The 16,259-nt window shown below is 41.9% G+C and overlaps 1 protein-coding gene across 2 annotated transcripts in view; it reads right to left on the bottom strand.

The window, feature by feature from the left end:
- Positions 1–16,259, bottom strand: part of EPHB1 (EPH receptor B1) — a 430,854-nt gene that overhangs the window by 67,228 nt on the left and 347,367 nt on the right. For both annotated transcript variants that reach the window (XR_013221971.1, XM_077291285.1), the window contains exon 5: positions 2,803–3,138. Coding sequence is in view for 1 of the 2 variants with exons in the window: in XM_077291285.1 (XP_077147400.1) it covers positions 2,803–3,138 (336 nt within the window). In the remaining variant the exon portion in view is untranslated. The remainder of the gene's footprint in view (positions 1–2,802; positions 3,139–16,259) is intronic.

Genomic DNA, 16,259 nt, shown 5'->3' with positions numbered 1-16,259 from the left:
ATGTATGTGACACAAATAAAAATATGAAGAGACGACAAAGCTCTAGATAATATGGATGGATGTGAGATTGAAGAATATGACTTGGGAGATAAGAAATTGATAGGCCGTAGGTGAAGGAGAATGGTGGGGACGTCTGCTGCAGTACTTAAAGCTTCTATCTCAATCCGTCTGCTGCTATTTCTGGCAAATATCCAGGAACAAGTCACATATTCACATCAGATGAAATCAAATTGACAATTATTGTCTTACCTGATGGTGTTTTAATGCAGTTAAACCATTACAGATTATAGACGATATAGCATTAACCACTGCGCTGTACTATATCCTATGGGACTGCGCTGTGTGACAGTACTGCCAATGAGATGGTATAGCTCAAGGTAGTATGGCGGGTATTTGTTCTCCTAGATTTTATAGACACTTATATTTTGCTGCACATAATACATAATAATTATGGTGTTAAGAGTTGTCCAGAACTTTGATATTGCTGGCCTATAATTAGGATAGGTCACCAATACCAGATTTGTGGGAGTACAACATCCGACTTCAATGGGAGCAGAGCTGCGGTACCTAACAATGGCCATGCCAATGGCGTGGAGCCGTGCTTCTGGTCTCAACAAAAGCCAGCAGCTTCAGGTTTCGGACCCCCGCCAGCTAATAATGATTACTATTATCAATATTATTAATTATTTATATAGCACCATTGATTCCCATGGTGCTGTACATGAGAAGGGGTTACATACAAAACACAAACATCAATTACAGTAAACAAACTAACAATGACAGACCGGTACGGAAGAGGACCCTGCCCTTGAGGGCTTACATAGGATGATGGGGAAGGAGACAGTGGGTTGGGGGGTTGCAGTAGCTCCAGTGGTGTTGAGGTGGCAGCATAGTCATTGCAGGTTGCAAGCTTTCTTGAAGAATGAGAAATAGATGGATGATCAGTTCAGAGATGGCGGTGTCATTGAAGAAAATATATTCCATTTTGAAATTCTAGTATATTTCTGCTGCGCACTTAGATATCCGCACTTTAAGAAGCTGCACCAGAGACCGGCATCAGAGATACTGATGCCCTAGTCTTAAGATACGTCTTCAATATCCAAAGTACTGTCCAACTCCTTTAACACCGAAACACAAACGTTTAACTATTTAATTCAAGGATGTTTTCTCGCTCCTCTATAAACCTAGGATTTCCATACAACTCTAAATTTAAACATGTATTATTTAATACAGCATATTCCAGTACGATAAAAGCAGATGGAAAAACCTCAGCATGTTGAATTCAATAGGCTATTCTAGGGCTGTATGTAATTATTGAGGGATTGTGATAAAGCTCTAGTTATAATATGACTTTGATTTGCAAGAAATGTTGCAATTGATCCTGAGAATATACCAAAATTTAGGCCATATTCTGAATTTTTTTCATTGCTTTGTTGTTGTCTGGGCACAGGTATTTGATTACCGTACGTGTCTGCAGCATAGGTCATCAATAGCAGATTGGTGAGGGACTGACATCCGGCACTCCCACCGATCATCTGATTTTTGCTCCGGCGCTCCCAGATGTAAACACTTTGCACAAATCTGCTGAGCGCAGCTCCATTCAAAAGCGTAGTGACCACTGCCGACCACTGCAGCACAGGTCTTATACAAAAGACTAGAAGTTGGCCTTCAGGATTCGGCAGAGGCGGCCATACTGTCATACTCTCAACGCCACTGTGTTTAGGAGCTCCGTCCAAAGTATTTATATCAGACTGAGCAATACACAGCTGATCAGTGAGGGTGCGGGGTGTCCGACCATCACTAATCTGCTATTGATGACCTTTCCTCTAGATAGGTCAACACATGCTTATGCCCAACAATCCCTTTAAAGGAAATGTTTAGTTAAAAAACTACTTAGTTGTGTTACTAACTAACTCTACAGAACTAATACTGTATATTTTTATTTTCAAAGGTGCCCCAATGTTCAGCTATTAGCCTAAGGTCCGGGAAGCACTGTTTCAGGTTTATGCTCAACACAGGAGAAAGTATCCTGTGTCGACATGTCCAAAGTTGTGAGTGTGAAGGGAGCTGGAAGATTTGCTAATTTTAATAGCTCAGCCAACCCCCTTCTCTAAGCAGACAACTAGCTTGATATAAAAAGGAGCTGGTCAGCCAGTCCACTACGCACAGCGCTAACTACATTTAATATGTAATTTAATATTAAAGAGGGATTTATATAAGATGGAGACATTTGGGAAGAGAAAAGGAAATTGAAGTTTAATGTAGATAAATGTAAGGTTACGCAATTGGGCAGAGAAAATGAAATGTATAATTATGTACTAATTGGTGAAGCACTGGGTAAAACTGTCGCTGGGGGCATATGGATGGTCAGGAAATTAAACTTTAGTGACCAGTGCCAGGCAGCTGCTACCAAGGGAAATAAAATAATGGGATACATTAAAAGAGACATAGAAGCTCATTCATGACAAGAACAGTTTTGCCTCTATATAAGTCATTAGTTTGGCCACACTTGGAATGAAGCTGCAGGAGCCTAGGACTGAAACAAGTCCAGTGGTCAACATCATCTCTGAGCTTCACAGTTACTTCAAGGCTGATGATCAACTTGTGGACATATCAGTTTTATTACATCAGCAATACAATATTGGGCATGGACTCTTTCTTTCACATCAGAGTTCGATCATTAATCAAGGATCTGTCTTGAGCTCTGCTCAAATTTCAGTTAAAGTTAACTAGATGTTTGCTGACTAATTTTCATGAAACACCTGTATCAAGATGTCATTAATTATACCAACATTAACTTACCAGCCTGGTTAGTGGTGATATTGACGGAGACATGCTGGGGAGGAAATGGACTTTTATTCGTGACTCCATTCACAGACTGGATCTCGAAGGTGTAAGGCGTATGCGCCCATAAATTACTAATGAAGACACGAGTGTCCGTCAACCCCATCTGCCGTGGAACAAAATCGACATTGTCATCACATCTTGAGCAGCTCCGCCGGTCAGACCGGCACTTCTTGCAGATGATATTGTAAGTGACATCATCCCTGCCACCAGTTTCACGTGGCGGATGCCATTCCAAAGTGATGGATGTCTCATTGACTATTGAGATGACATTACGGGGTCCAGAAGGAACACCTGAGGACAGAATCACAAGTTAGATGGTCAGAAGGAACATATTTATACAGATTGATGCATAGAATGTAAAATTATATCATCTACAGCAGGAAAAAGTCTATATGGCTGTAGTAGTAGAGAGTTTACCACAAGCCTGCCCCCACCCCAACAAAAAAAATCTGTGGTTTTACCCTTAACATAATGAATAATGAATACATGGATGGATAGAGAATGGATATAGAATTTCCAATAAACCTGCCCCAACCCAAAAAAAATCTGCGTTTTTACAGTTGACATAATGAATAATGGGTTAAACAGAACTCCAGCACTCAAAATGGCCTCACAGATTCTCTGTAATGTATTTCCTTATTAACACATAACAAAGAAGTAAAAAAGTACAAATAAATGGTGTCAAAAAGAATAAGAAAAATTCTTCTCGTTCCTCTAAGGACATACAATAGTTGTTTTTTAAGCTACTTTTATTGAACCTTTTAGTCCCCCATAGGAAACGTTAACCTACTGTAGGATCCTAAGATCACTTTTACAGTATATTGCCATACAATACGTCATTGCTATTTGTTTCATGAAGAAGGGATGATAATGGGGTGACAGGGGAATCTTTTTGGCCCACACGATTCACTTAGATAATTCAGGTCGCAATTGACGGTGGCACGCAATGGATTAAAGTTAACTGTAAGTTTTTAAAAACTTTGTAAAAGTAATGTCTGCTTGGAAATAGAGTTCAGGATCAGATACGCCTGATCCGTTTTTTTTTAAACTTTTTTCCAAGAAGAGAATGTACTTTGTATCTAGAGAGAACTCTGGAAGGAAGATGAACCGATAGGGAAAATAATATTCAAGTTCCCAAGACTGTGTCTGAGTGACCATATGATTGATATTATAGACAATGAAGAATAAGATGGTGGCTAGATGTATTTTAGTTCTTAACTGCACAGACACGGTTCACAGTTCTTTATTATTTTATATTTCTTGTATTAGACGCTTCCGCTGGGATTCTATTTAAGACATTTACTACCCACTCAATAAAGGAAGACTTTCTGACTTTGTGAACTCATGCTATGTCTACACTTAAGTGCCACAGTGTGATTCCCCCTCCTCTCTTTTTAAGAAGCGCTGTTCTCATGAACTTTGTAAAGGGCAGTTAATGTAGAATGGGTAGTACTGGTATCCCTGGGGTCCAAGATGTTATATGTGGAAATGTGCCAGCCACAAAGGAAGATTGTCCATGTCATGCTGATAAAATTTCAAAAGTTGAGAAGGGTGAAGGAAGTAGCAGCACTTGTTATTCGTAAGTTTGGGGTACAGTACGGTATGAGTCGCTCAATAAATAACACATTGGTAAGACACATATGGATTTGTATGGTAAATGGAAATTAATACTTGCTGCAGAAATCAAAGTATCATTTTATTCAGATTCCTATGACCTACATGTCCATATGCACGGCCTACGCGGGTTGATCCTACTGAGAGATTCTCTTTCAGCTGTTCATACACTTTAGATATTGTTCGTCTGACAGCTATCTATCACACATACACAGGAATGCTTGGCTTGGTTGAATGAATGCTCCTGTGTATTTTATGAGAGCGTCAGCATGGACTTTTCTAGAAGTGGCTTATCTCTGCGTCAGACAAAAGTGTCAGCTGTTGAAATTCAACAGGCGGAACCCCAACTACTGCCAACACCAAGCCCTCACATCATCTCTCAAGAGGCACCTTACAAATCAGGTGGTCGGCCAACTTTTATCTAATATGTATGTTCAGTTGTGATGAGCCAACATGCTTGGATAACGTTTTATCCGAGCACCCTCGGGAGTTATCTGAGCATCTGGGAGTGCTCGTATATTATGTTCGAGTCCCCGCGGCTGCATGGTTTGCGGCTGTCAAGACAGCCTGAGCACATGTGGAAATTAAATTATAAACAGGCAATCCCCACATATGTTGAGGCTGTCTAACAGCCGCAATTCATGCAGCAGCAGGGACTCGGACATAATATACGAGCACTCCCAGATGCTCAGATAATCACCCAGCGTGCTCGGATAAGACGTTATCCCAGCACGTTCGCTCCTCACTAATGTTCAGCTTTAGAGTCTGCTAACATTAACATCATGATTTTTATTTTTAATGGATCCATGATGGGTATGACTGCCCTATTATACACTCTATTATCCACTCTTGAAGGATCTCATTGACATTTCACGGGGCCATCAGATTTCCAGCCTCCTTCTTTTGTTCATTTTTTTTGTCGTTGATCGAGAGACGTGACAACATTTTTTTAATGCTGATGTGGACGCTATTTTTTTCCACATACACCTTGTTCACTGTGTTGCTTGGTGTTATAGATAATATGTGAGGAGTGTGAACAATAGATGGGTTCTTGTATTTTAATTTTATTTATACAAAACCTTTTGTAGGTCAAGGTTCTTACTTTATCTGAAAATCTAGCAATTATTAAGTATAATGATCTTGCAAGGAAGAGCACAGCCATGGGCATTGGTACAAAGCATTCAGGCCGGGAGCTTCTGAATACGGCAATTACCGTTGCCCTTTGTGTCGTGACTTGGCCAATTATAGAGCTTGTGTCACGTGAGACGTCCATGAAGCTGAATACAATACACACTATGGAAACAAAGATTTATATGGCAAGACGGAGAGGGGTTAATAGTCGCAGCCATGCCATTCGAGTACCATGTCACTTAATCACGTTATGACAAGCACTTTGTAAGCCACTCCAGAATCCGTTTCCACAGTTACCAGGTACTAGAAAGTCGCTTTCCCACCGTTTGAGAGGCCGGGCACGTTAACATTTCATATCTTGTTTTCCTCTTGAGTCAGGCGGATATCCAGGTCTATTACAGAAAGCCATTCTAGGACCAGGTCTGTGATGGACCTCCCCACCATCAGTTAGAGGTTAAAGTGGATTTCAGACCATGATTGACTTTGGAAACGATAAGGTCAGTCTGACCTATCTTGAGCCTTGATGATCCTGATTTCTAATAAAAAAAGCTTTGGTGAAATCCCTTTAATCATTAAGTTCAATGTTTTCCATTAAAGTGAAAACCTGCGGCTATCTATAAAGATGACATGGGTCTTGGTGCTTCGCATAGTTGCTCATACGTCATATATATATATATGTTTTACGGTTTGACCATATATTATAATATTAAAGATTTGTACTGAATTGCGGCTGTATTGATCGGTTTAAATACCACTCATCACTACAGGAGCAGAATTACCACCGAGCTAAGGATCCTGGCAAGTCATGCAGAGAACTTGATATTTCCAAGAGTACATATTTGATTAGGTATTGTATATGACACTATTAATAACTGCGGCTACCAATATGGGGCCATTCCGTACTTTTCACGACTTCTAGGAATAACTCCATTTAACCACTTAACTCCATTACATTTTTACTTGCGTAATTCAGAAGATATCCATGTACATGTAAGAGATAGGTATACATTAGTGCAGTTCTGAAATGGCGAAGTAGCCATATTGTTGGTATTTATAGCATTTCTTGAATCAATATGGAGAAATTTCATGCTATTCTTTAACCTTTTACCTCCCCGAGCCATTTTCTGTTTTCGTCCGTTTTAGTTTTCTCCTCCCTTTCTTCCAAAAGTCATAACTTTTTTACATTTCCATCAATATGGAAAGTAAGGGGGAAATATATATTTTTTTGCAGGACAAGTTGTACTTTTGAATGACACCATTGATTTTACCTTACCTTAGTGTACTGGAAAAAAGGAAGAAAAACTCTTCAGTGTGGTGAAATTGCAAAAAAATCTGAAAGTCCACAATTGTTTTTTGTTTTTTTATATACCGTGTCACTATATTGTATAACCGAGCAGGCAATATGATTCTCTAAGTCAATGTGAGTATGCACATAACAAACAAGTGTAGTTTATTTTTTTTTATATAAGTAGTGAAAAAAATTCTGAAATTTGTATTTGTCACCATTTTCCAAGACCCATAGCGTTACCGTTTTTTGGGATCTGAGGCTGAGTGATGGCTTATTTTTATTGATACAATTTTGGGGTAGATACGATATTTAGATTATATCTTATTGCATTTAATTTAAATGTTGAAAAGGTTAAAAAAAAACCCACATTTCTAGCATTTCGATTTTTTTCTCCTTACGGTATATACCGACCGGATTAATTTATTTTATATTTTGATACATCGGACATTTCTGAACATAGCAACAAAAACACGTTTATTTTTTAATTGTTTTATTTTCAATGGGGCAAAAGGAGGGCGATTTAAACATTCCTTTTTTAAAAAAAAATTTCATGTTTTTAAAAACTTTTTTTCACTTTTTACTTTATTTAATAGGCATGCTTAATGCAACACCCTGGGATAGACATTTGAGTATTTTTAACTGTTTTACTAGGATCAATCCTGGATCAAAGTAGAAGGTTAATGCTCTTTTTTATTACATTTACGGTACTCTTACACTTTGAGGAATGTTTGACAAATCAGGAAGAACTGCAGCACAGTTATAGCGTAGCTTGTAAAACACTGTATACAGTGGGAGTTGGTGCAGCATTACAGCATGGTCGCAGAACTGTATTGATCAAATCTAAACCTATAGACAGCATGGAAACAAGTCGCTCTTATCTCCATTATCACACATCCATCAACATCTTGCAGGAGTTATTATCATGCAGAGCAGGCAGTCTGAAGGCCAATACAATTATTTCTGTAGTCTTGTGATGTTAACCCGTATACTGCCTAAATACCGATGACAGCTTGCTCAGCTGACAGCTACTGTTCTCTCCTGATTTGCTCATGTTTTCTGTGGGCACAGAGGAGTATGCTGCTTCCAAACTCCTCTGGCTGTGGCTAATCTCAAAGGGGAGAAAACGGATTGAATGTTTGAAATCAAACTGTTGGGGGAATCCGAAAGTATCCAATCGTCTAAACAATTACGCGATTGACTGACAATTACCGGAGGAGAACGCAGGATGTTTCCACTAATAGGCCAGTTATCGGGATACTAATAGTAAGACTATGCTATACGCCTCCAATTCCAATGCATGGAATATGTGTATATACCCCCGGTACGATCACTGCCAGCTTCATAACAACCCAAGACTCCAACCACCAGTAGATTTTTATACAGGCAGAAGGGAAGCCTGATTCTGATAGCGTATGGCTTCGGGGTGTGGGTTACAGAACAAAAGGAACAGAACTATTAATTTTTATATTTAATCAAAAACGATAGGCAGTGTTCATAAAAAAATATAGAAAAGATTTTACAAACTTCACTCCTGATGATCGCAGAAGTTCGAGACTGCCGCCATGTTTTTTATAAGGATGTTACTGTTACCCAAAGACAAAACATGACATGGCTGTTGTCAGTTATCTGCCCACTATTGATTTGTGTCCTATAGGCAAGGGTTACAATTATGAAAAAACAAGCATCTTCTTCCCCGATTTGTCCTAAAGCTGAAAATGTATATCCCATCACTACAGAATCTATACAAGCCACAATATTCATAATTTTATTTCGGAGACATAAGTCTGAGGTCAATATATAACATTTCCCCTGGAGGGGGCAAAGTATTTCCTGGGGACAAAAGAGGCTCTTTCACCTCTCTACCTATGTGTAAACACATGTACCTTTGTTATCCAGCCCTCTGAAAAGACCATTTTCAGTCAAGTTACCTGTCCATTCTATAAATATCTGTCTTTCACAAAATACATCCTTGTTGGTACTGACAGGATCTGTTTTGGTTCTAAGGGAGCTGCCTGCATTTTAATTAGGATTGTCACTTCTCTTCCTCTCCAATCTATAAATATAAGTCTTGCTCATTTCCCATATGTTAAACTGTGTAATTCAACTACTAAAAAAGCTTTGTAGACTGTAAGCCCTTTTTCCTTCTGCAATTCCGTGTGAGAGGAGGAGGTAGGGGGTGAATGCCCCCCTCTCCATGGGCTTCAGAGATTTTAAAATTTTCCATGACAGCCATTACAAAAAATTGATAGCACTTGAATGTTATTGGAGGGCTGTCCATTTTTTTTACTGTTTTACGGGTAGTAGAATCTTGTCTTTTTTTTTACTTTTTTTGCATATGAGAAAAACACATACAGTAACTCATTAATGGTAAAAATGGAAACAGGAACCAAAAAAGGATGAAAACTGAGTCCAGCACCGTCACAAAGGACAGTCCTTTTTTCTTATATGCAAAAAAGGCAAGTCTGATTAATTATTTTACATGTGATCTAATCTATTTTACTAGGTTACTACCCAACATGATAGCTCAGTGGGGGTCATGTTTTTCATTGCTTTATATGGGTTCCCTCTGTCTATCTTTGGCTGATTGTACCATATGGATGACACAGGACTGCGTCCCTTATACAGATGATCTCTATCGGAATCCACGGGGGTACAACAGGAATTTAATATCCCTTCTATAGTGACTTAGCTGTACCTGTCTGCGGAATGCTAGGTCGACCATTGGGATGATGGTGTCACGGCCCTTAGTTAGTTGAATACATGCATTGTCGTCCACTGATGATGCTGAACTGAAGAAACGAGGAGCGAGTCACGCAGAATGATTGTAGGGTATTGTCTGCACCGGGTTTGCAGCGGACTGAGGAAAAACAAAGGGGTTCCAGCATCTGCTTAATTATGCAGAGTTAAAACATGACTTTTAATGAGAGAAAAAAATACAATTCTAAGAACAAAAACATGCCAAGCAAAAATGGGGGAGAAGAGGAGGAGGTAGACGCGGGAGAGGAAGGGTGAGGGATAGAAGGATACGGGTCTACGCGTTTCAAGCTGCAAAGCTCTGAGACTTAAAGTAAAGTCTAAAGTTAGTCTTAATTGCTGTGGACTGCCCTTGTCAGGACAGGAGTCTTGGCGTGACCAGGGCCTTTGTAGATTCTGCAGGGCTTACAAGGGCAATCTACAATCCAAGATGGACGGACAGGCCTCTGCAGTACTGTTCGATGTTCAAGGACACCCTCCTTTGGATTTGACAGATGAGTGAGATAGTTCCACTTTCTTCATACTATTTCCCATAAAAGTCATTAATGGTGTTGTAGACGGCGTAATCTTTTACATGCCTATTAAGTGGTTCTTTCATGTTTACAGACCTTCTATGGTTGGCTGACCACTGTGAGTTTATGTTCAGATAGTTTCTCACTGATATGTGACAGTATCTGTCTATGTATTTATCCATCACAGTGGATTGGACATGTTTGTCTTTTGGCTTGTTGCATTACGGATACATTTATCTTGTCTGATATTCCTTTTTTCTCAAGTAATTCATTAAAAGTTATATTTTATATGGTATTCACAATGTGCTGATCTACGAGGTTACTGCCCACCATGGTAGCTCAGTAGGGTCATGTTTTCACTTTTCTTCACATGCATTTCTTTTGAATATTGCAGTTTCCACACTCCAAACAAATAATAAAAAGCTAACTGCTTCCTAAGAAACTGACCCTAGTGTGTATTTCAGAAAGGGATTCGTATAAATAATGGGAATCTGTGTTCAGCATCACACAAATATATTTGCACTACAGTATAGACAGCAATAGACAATACAATGAAGGGAATTTTGTAGGATAAAACATTTTGATGGGAATAAAGGAGGGCATAAACTTTCAATTGCTGTTAGCTGTCTTCAGATTAAACAGCAAAAACCCACTAACAAAACCCCATTAATTCTGGTTAACACTGATTTATATATTTGCATGCGAGAGCAGCGCAGCACATCGACCCCTAACAATCTCTTACATTGAATACATCTTTTAGATCCTCTGTGTCAGTAGTGGGTGTGCATTCACCGTGCCACAGGCTGGGCTCAGTAAGGAGGGGCGTGACTAAGCGACCACCTGGTTTTCACTGGAACCTCTGGTGGTGAGGATAGGCTTGGCAGCAGATTGTCACTTGGTACCACTCCAGGGCAGTCCCCGGGACTGCAGCAGCTGACCGGAGGGTCAGACAGGATGTGTAGGCAAGCTGGGTCAATAATGGAGGACACAAACACAATAGCACAAACAGATCAGTAGCAGGACAAACAGACTAGGAACCAATGTTCGGGCAAAGAGTGGTGGGAGGAGCTGCCAAATATAGAGTCTGCTAACACGGGATTGGCGAGTGAACCTAATCTGTGCAGGACACAGCAGGGTTAAATTCCTGCAGAGACCAGCCACACCCTTCCAAGGCAAAACACAGAAAGCCAGTTGATGACAATAGTGAGTAAAGTGGCACTGAGGAGGCATACAGGTTACATATATACACATGGTATATATCTCCACCACTCCTACAGGTATCTTCACTATATGTACCTTACCACTGCTCCCATGTGTATTATCTGTTCCCCCACAGATACTACCCTGACTCTTGAAGAGGATACATATATATAATTTCTCTCAACCACATTTGCTAGCCTGGATATTAGGGTCAGTACTATTATTGATCAATCGGACTGCTCAGTCCAGATATATAATCCCTATTGTTGTTTGTTATACGTATTTCTATATATGAGGTATTATATATATCTATTTCATAGATATATTCCATCACCCAGATAAGGAGCAGGACGGTCCAACACACCTCCTCCCGCCACCGTATCCTCATCCATATTGATACATGGGTTAGTCTTATATCTATTATCTAGTCATGGCCTTTTACAGACCATGCCTGGTTAAACATGACATATTCTTTACTTTAGGATCCATGCGTAGGACCTTATTCTGACTTTAAGCCACACACAAATAGTGTTTCTAAGGGACTAAGGTATGATTTCTTCTTCATTTTCTCTCTACTACCCCCATTCCCTTTCCCATCCATCACTGTATATGCACAGTATACACTAGTCTCCTCATTTTTTGATTTTTTTATTGATTTTTTTATTGTTTTTCTGTTTTTTTGTTGTTCATATTGTTGTACATATTGATTGTTTGCTCTTTATTTGATGTTACTGCAGTACACTGAAGAAGGTCAATGTCTCTGACCGAAACGTTTGTTGTACAAGTGGCTGCCATTAAAATTTCCATATTATTGCAAGTTGAGTGCCAAAGTTTATTTAATATTTCTCATACCACCGTAACAGTAACTCCCCCTACATCCCTCCCTTTTTAGGTCGAGCTACCAAGGAAACTTCACAGGAAAGGTAGGGGTGCAGGAAGTTTTGGCAGGCTTGTTCCTTGATTGGATTCTCCTCTGAGTTGAAGCCACAGTCTTACTCGGAGAGGTGTGTCTTACAGGAGAAAATTCAACAACCTAAGGCTACTTTCACACTAGCGCTGGTACAGGGCCGTCGCCATGCGTCGGCCCGATGTACCGACGCACGTTCTGAAATAAATGCACAACGGGGGCAGCGGATGCAGTTTTTCAACGCATCCGCTGCCCCATTGTAATGTCCAGGGAGAAGGGGGCGGAGTTTCCGCCGTGCATGCGCGGTCGAAAATGGCGGACGCGACGCACAAAAAACGTTACATGGAACTTTTTTGTGCCGACGGTCCGCCAAAACACGACGCATCTGTCGCACGACAGATGCGACGTGTGGCAATCCGTCGCAATGCATCGCTAATGCAAGTCTATGGAGAAAAACCGCATCCTGCGGGCAACTTTGCAGGATGCGTTTTTTCTCCAAAATGAAGCATTGCGACGTACGTCACACAACGCTAGTGTGAAAGTAGCCTAAGCTGGGTTAAAGATGTGCAGTGATCCTTCTTCAGAATCTGATGCGTCACACGTTTCAGGCAGGGAGGGTAGGTCCAAAGGTATGAGAGGCAGGGACATTGGCGAAACATTGGCAAGCAATTGGTAGCACATGACGATCCCCATTGAAGCACCTGACCGGTGGACCAGTCAACAACCGATGCATATAGCCGGAACCAAGGAAGGCTTTGAAGAACAGAGTCTACACAGCTAGGTAGCAAATTAAAAGAGATTATTTCAGAGTGCTGGGTTCCAATTTGCAGGGTGAATGGGCTCTGCCAGCGGTTACCCAGAAATGGAGGCAACATCCAGGGGATGAACAAGCTGTTGATTAGGAAGCTGAAGCTGACGAATTAGGATGGGATGGATGAGGTTGGCCATTCAACCGGAGTCTAAATGGGTGCCACGGAAAGAGACTTCTTTCCCCAAACAAAAGTGACTTGGGTCAACAGTTTTGGAGAGTTAACTTTCCTATTCAAGGTCATTTCTCCAACTGCCACAGGGTGTTGGAGGTCTCAATTGACACAGACAAATATAATGTCCCTTGCCTCCACATTAGTTGCACATGTTGTCTTGATACCTTTGCTATCGCTTATATACAGAAAGTATGGCTCATCCTACCTGCATAAGCTCTCCAGCAAGAGGTGTCGCTTGTGACAGCAAAGGTACTGAAAGGTTGGAATCGACCAAGGAGGTTTCCCAAAAAAAGAAGACTCTTGAGTCTGTTCTTCATGGAAACGGAGATCAATTCTAGAAGTGAGGTGTATAAGGGCATCCAGAGAGGATGATAGATCTCTGCCTGCCAACTCATCCTTGATGCGACCAGACAGGCCATGCAAGATGGTTGCCACCAGGGCTTCTTCATTTCTGAATAACTCCACCGCCAAGGTGCAGAACATAAGGCATACTGAGCCACGGTATCCGTGCCCTGTTTTAGAGGCTGCAGGCGGCAGTAGACGAGGTGCGGCAATGTTCCTCGATTACTGCCTTGGACATCTCCAAGAATCTCCCAACATCACGAGTCTCGGGACCTTTATGCTCCCAAATAGGGTTTACCCAAGCCAGGGCTTGTCCAGACAGCAGTGAGACCATGAAGGCAATCTTGGTCTGGTCCAAAGGGAAATGATGAGCATGGAGAGTGAAGTGGATCTAGCACTGGTTAATGCAGCCGCGGCTCCCCATCGTAGTGGGACGGAAGTGGAAGCTCGACATTAGCTGGTCCACCAGATACTGGAACTCTAGGTGGCTGCCCTGGAGACGATGTCGATGCTGAGGAAGAAGACGCGAAATAGGGTGGACACATAGTACATAGTACATAGTTATTAAGGTTGAAGGAAGACTTTAAAGGTACCGTCACACTCAGCGACGCTGCAGCGATATAGACAATGAGCCGATCGCTGCAGCGTTGTTATTTAGGTCACTGTTATGACCCCAATGGCAGAGGGTCTCAGAAATAATTACTAAGTCTGCAAACACAAAAAACCAGCTCATAGGGCAGTGGTAACTGAGCTGACCATATATCTAATCCTAGCACCACAAATAGCAGCAGCCGGGGAACGTGCCTACGTTGGTTCTAGACGTCTCGCGCCAGCCGGAGAACTAACTAACCCTAGAAGGGAAAAGAAAGACCTTTCTTGCCTCCAGAGAAAAGACCCCAAAAGTTGGATACAAGCCCCCAACAAATAATAACGGTGAGGTAAGAGGAAAAGACAAACGTAAGAATGAGCTAGGTATTTAGCAAAGAGAGGCCCACTAGCTAATAGCAGAATATAGTAAGATGACTTATATGGTCAGCAAAAACCCTATCAAAATATCCACGCTGGATATTCAAGAACCCCCGAACCGTCTAACGGCCCGGGGGGAGAACACCAGCCCCCTAGAGCTTCCAGCAAGGTCAGGAATCACATTTAGTACAAGCTGGACAAAAATGAAAGCAAGCAAATAACCAAAAAACAAAGAAGCAGGACTTAGCTTAATTTTGCACGAACCAGGAACAGCAGACAGGAGCAAACAGAAAGGATCTGATTACAACGATGCCAGGCACTGGACTAAGGATCCAGGAAGCTTATATAGCAACACCCCTGGACTAACGACCCAGGTGGGTGCCAAACTGAGGAAAGACAATCCCAGAGTCATATCACTAGTAACCACAAGAGGAAGCCAAAAAGTCTAATTCACAACAGTACCCCCCCCTTAAGGAGGGGTCACTGAACCCTCACCAAGACCACCAGGACGATCAGGATGAGCAGCGTGAAAGGCACGAACTAAATCGGCCGCATGCACATCAGAGGCAACCACCCAGGAATTATCCTCCTGACCATAGCCCTTCCACTTGACCAGATACTGAAGCCTCCGTCTGGAGAGACGAGAATCCAAGATCTTCTCCACCACGTACTCCAACTCGCCCTCAACCAACACCGGAGCAGGAGGCTCAACAGAAGGAACCACAGGTACAACGTACCGCCGCAACAAAGACCTATGGAACACGTTGTGAATGGCAAACGACACCGGAAGATCCAAGCAAAAGGACACAGGATTAAGGATTTCCAATATCTTGTAAGGACCGATGAAGCGAGGCTTAAATTTAGGAGAGGAGACCTTCATCGGAACAAATCGAGAAGACAGCCATACCAAATCCCCAACACGAAGTCGGGGACCCACACCGCGGCGGCGGTTGGCAAAACGCTGAGCCTTCTCCTGTGACAACTTTAAGTTGTCCACCACATGATTCCAGATCTGCTGCAACCTATCCACCACAGAATCTACCCCAGGACAGTCAGAAGGCTCCACATGTCCCGAGGAAAAACGAGGGTGGAAACCAGAGTTGCAGAAAAATGGCGAAACCAAAGTAGCGGAACTAGCCCGATTATTAAGGGCAAACTCAGCCAACGGCAAGAAGGTCACCCAATCATCCTGATCTGCCGAAACAAAACACCTCAAATAAGCCTCCAGAGTCTGATTAGTTCGCTCCGTTTGTCCATTAGTCTGAGGATGAAAGGCAGACGAAAACAACAAATCAATGCCCATCCTAGCACAAAAGGATCGCCAGAACCTGGAAACAAACTGGGATCCTCTGTCAGACACAATATTCTCAGGAATGCCGTGTAAACGAACCACATTCTGAAAGAACACAGGAACCAGATCGGAAGAGGAAGGCAGCTTAGGCAAAGGCACCAAATGGACCATTTTAGAAAAACGATCACATACCACCCAGATGACAGACATGCCCTGAGACACCGGGAGATCTGAAATGAAATCCATGGAAATGTGTGTCCAAGGCCTCTTCGGGACAGGCAAGGGCAAGAGCAACCCGCTGGCACGAGAACAGCAAGGCTTAGCTCGAGCACAAGTCCCACAGGACTGCACAAATGACCGCACATCCCGTGACAAGGAAGGCCACCAAAAGGACCTAGCCACCAGATCTCTGGTGCCAAAAATT

The sequence above is a fragment of the Ranitomeya variabilis genome, chromosome 2, assembly GCF_051348905.1.
Source record: "Ranitomeya variabilis isolate aRanVar5 chromosome 2, aRanVar5.hap1, whole genome shotgun sequence".
NCBI lineage: Eukaryota > Metazoa > Chordata > Amphibia > Anura > Dendrobatidae > Ranitomeya > Ranitomeya variabilis.
The sequence above is the reverse complement of the archived record's forward strand: the minus strand, read 5'-3'. Positions and strand labels throughout refer to the sequence as shown.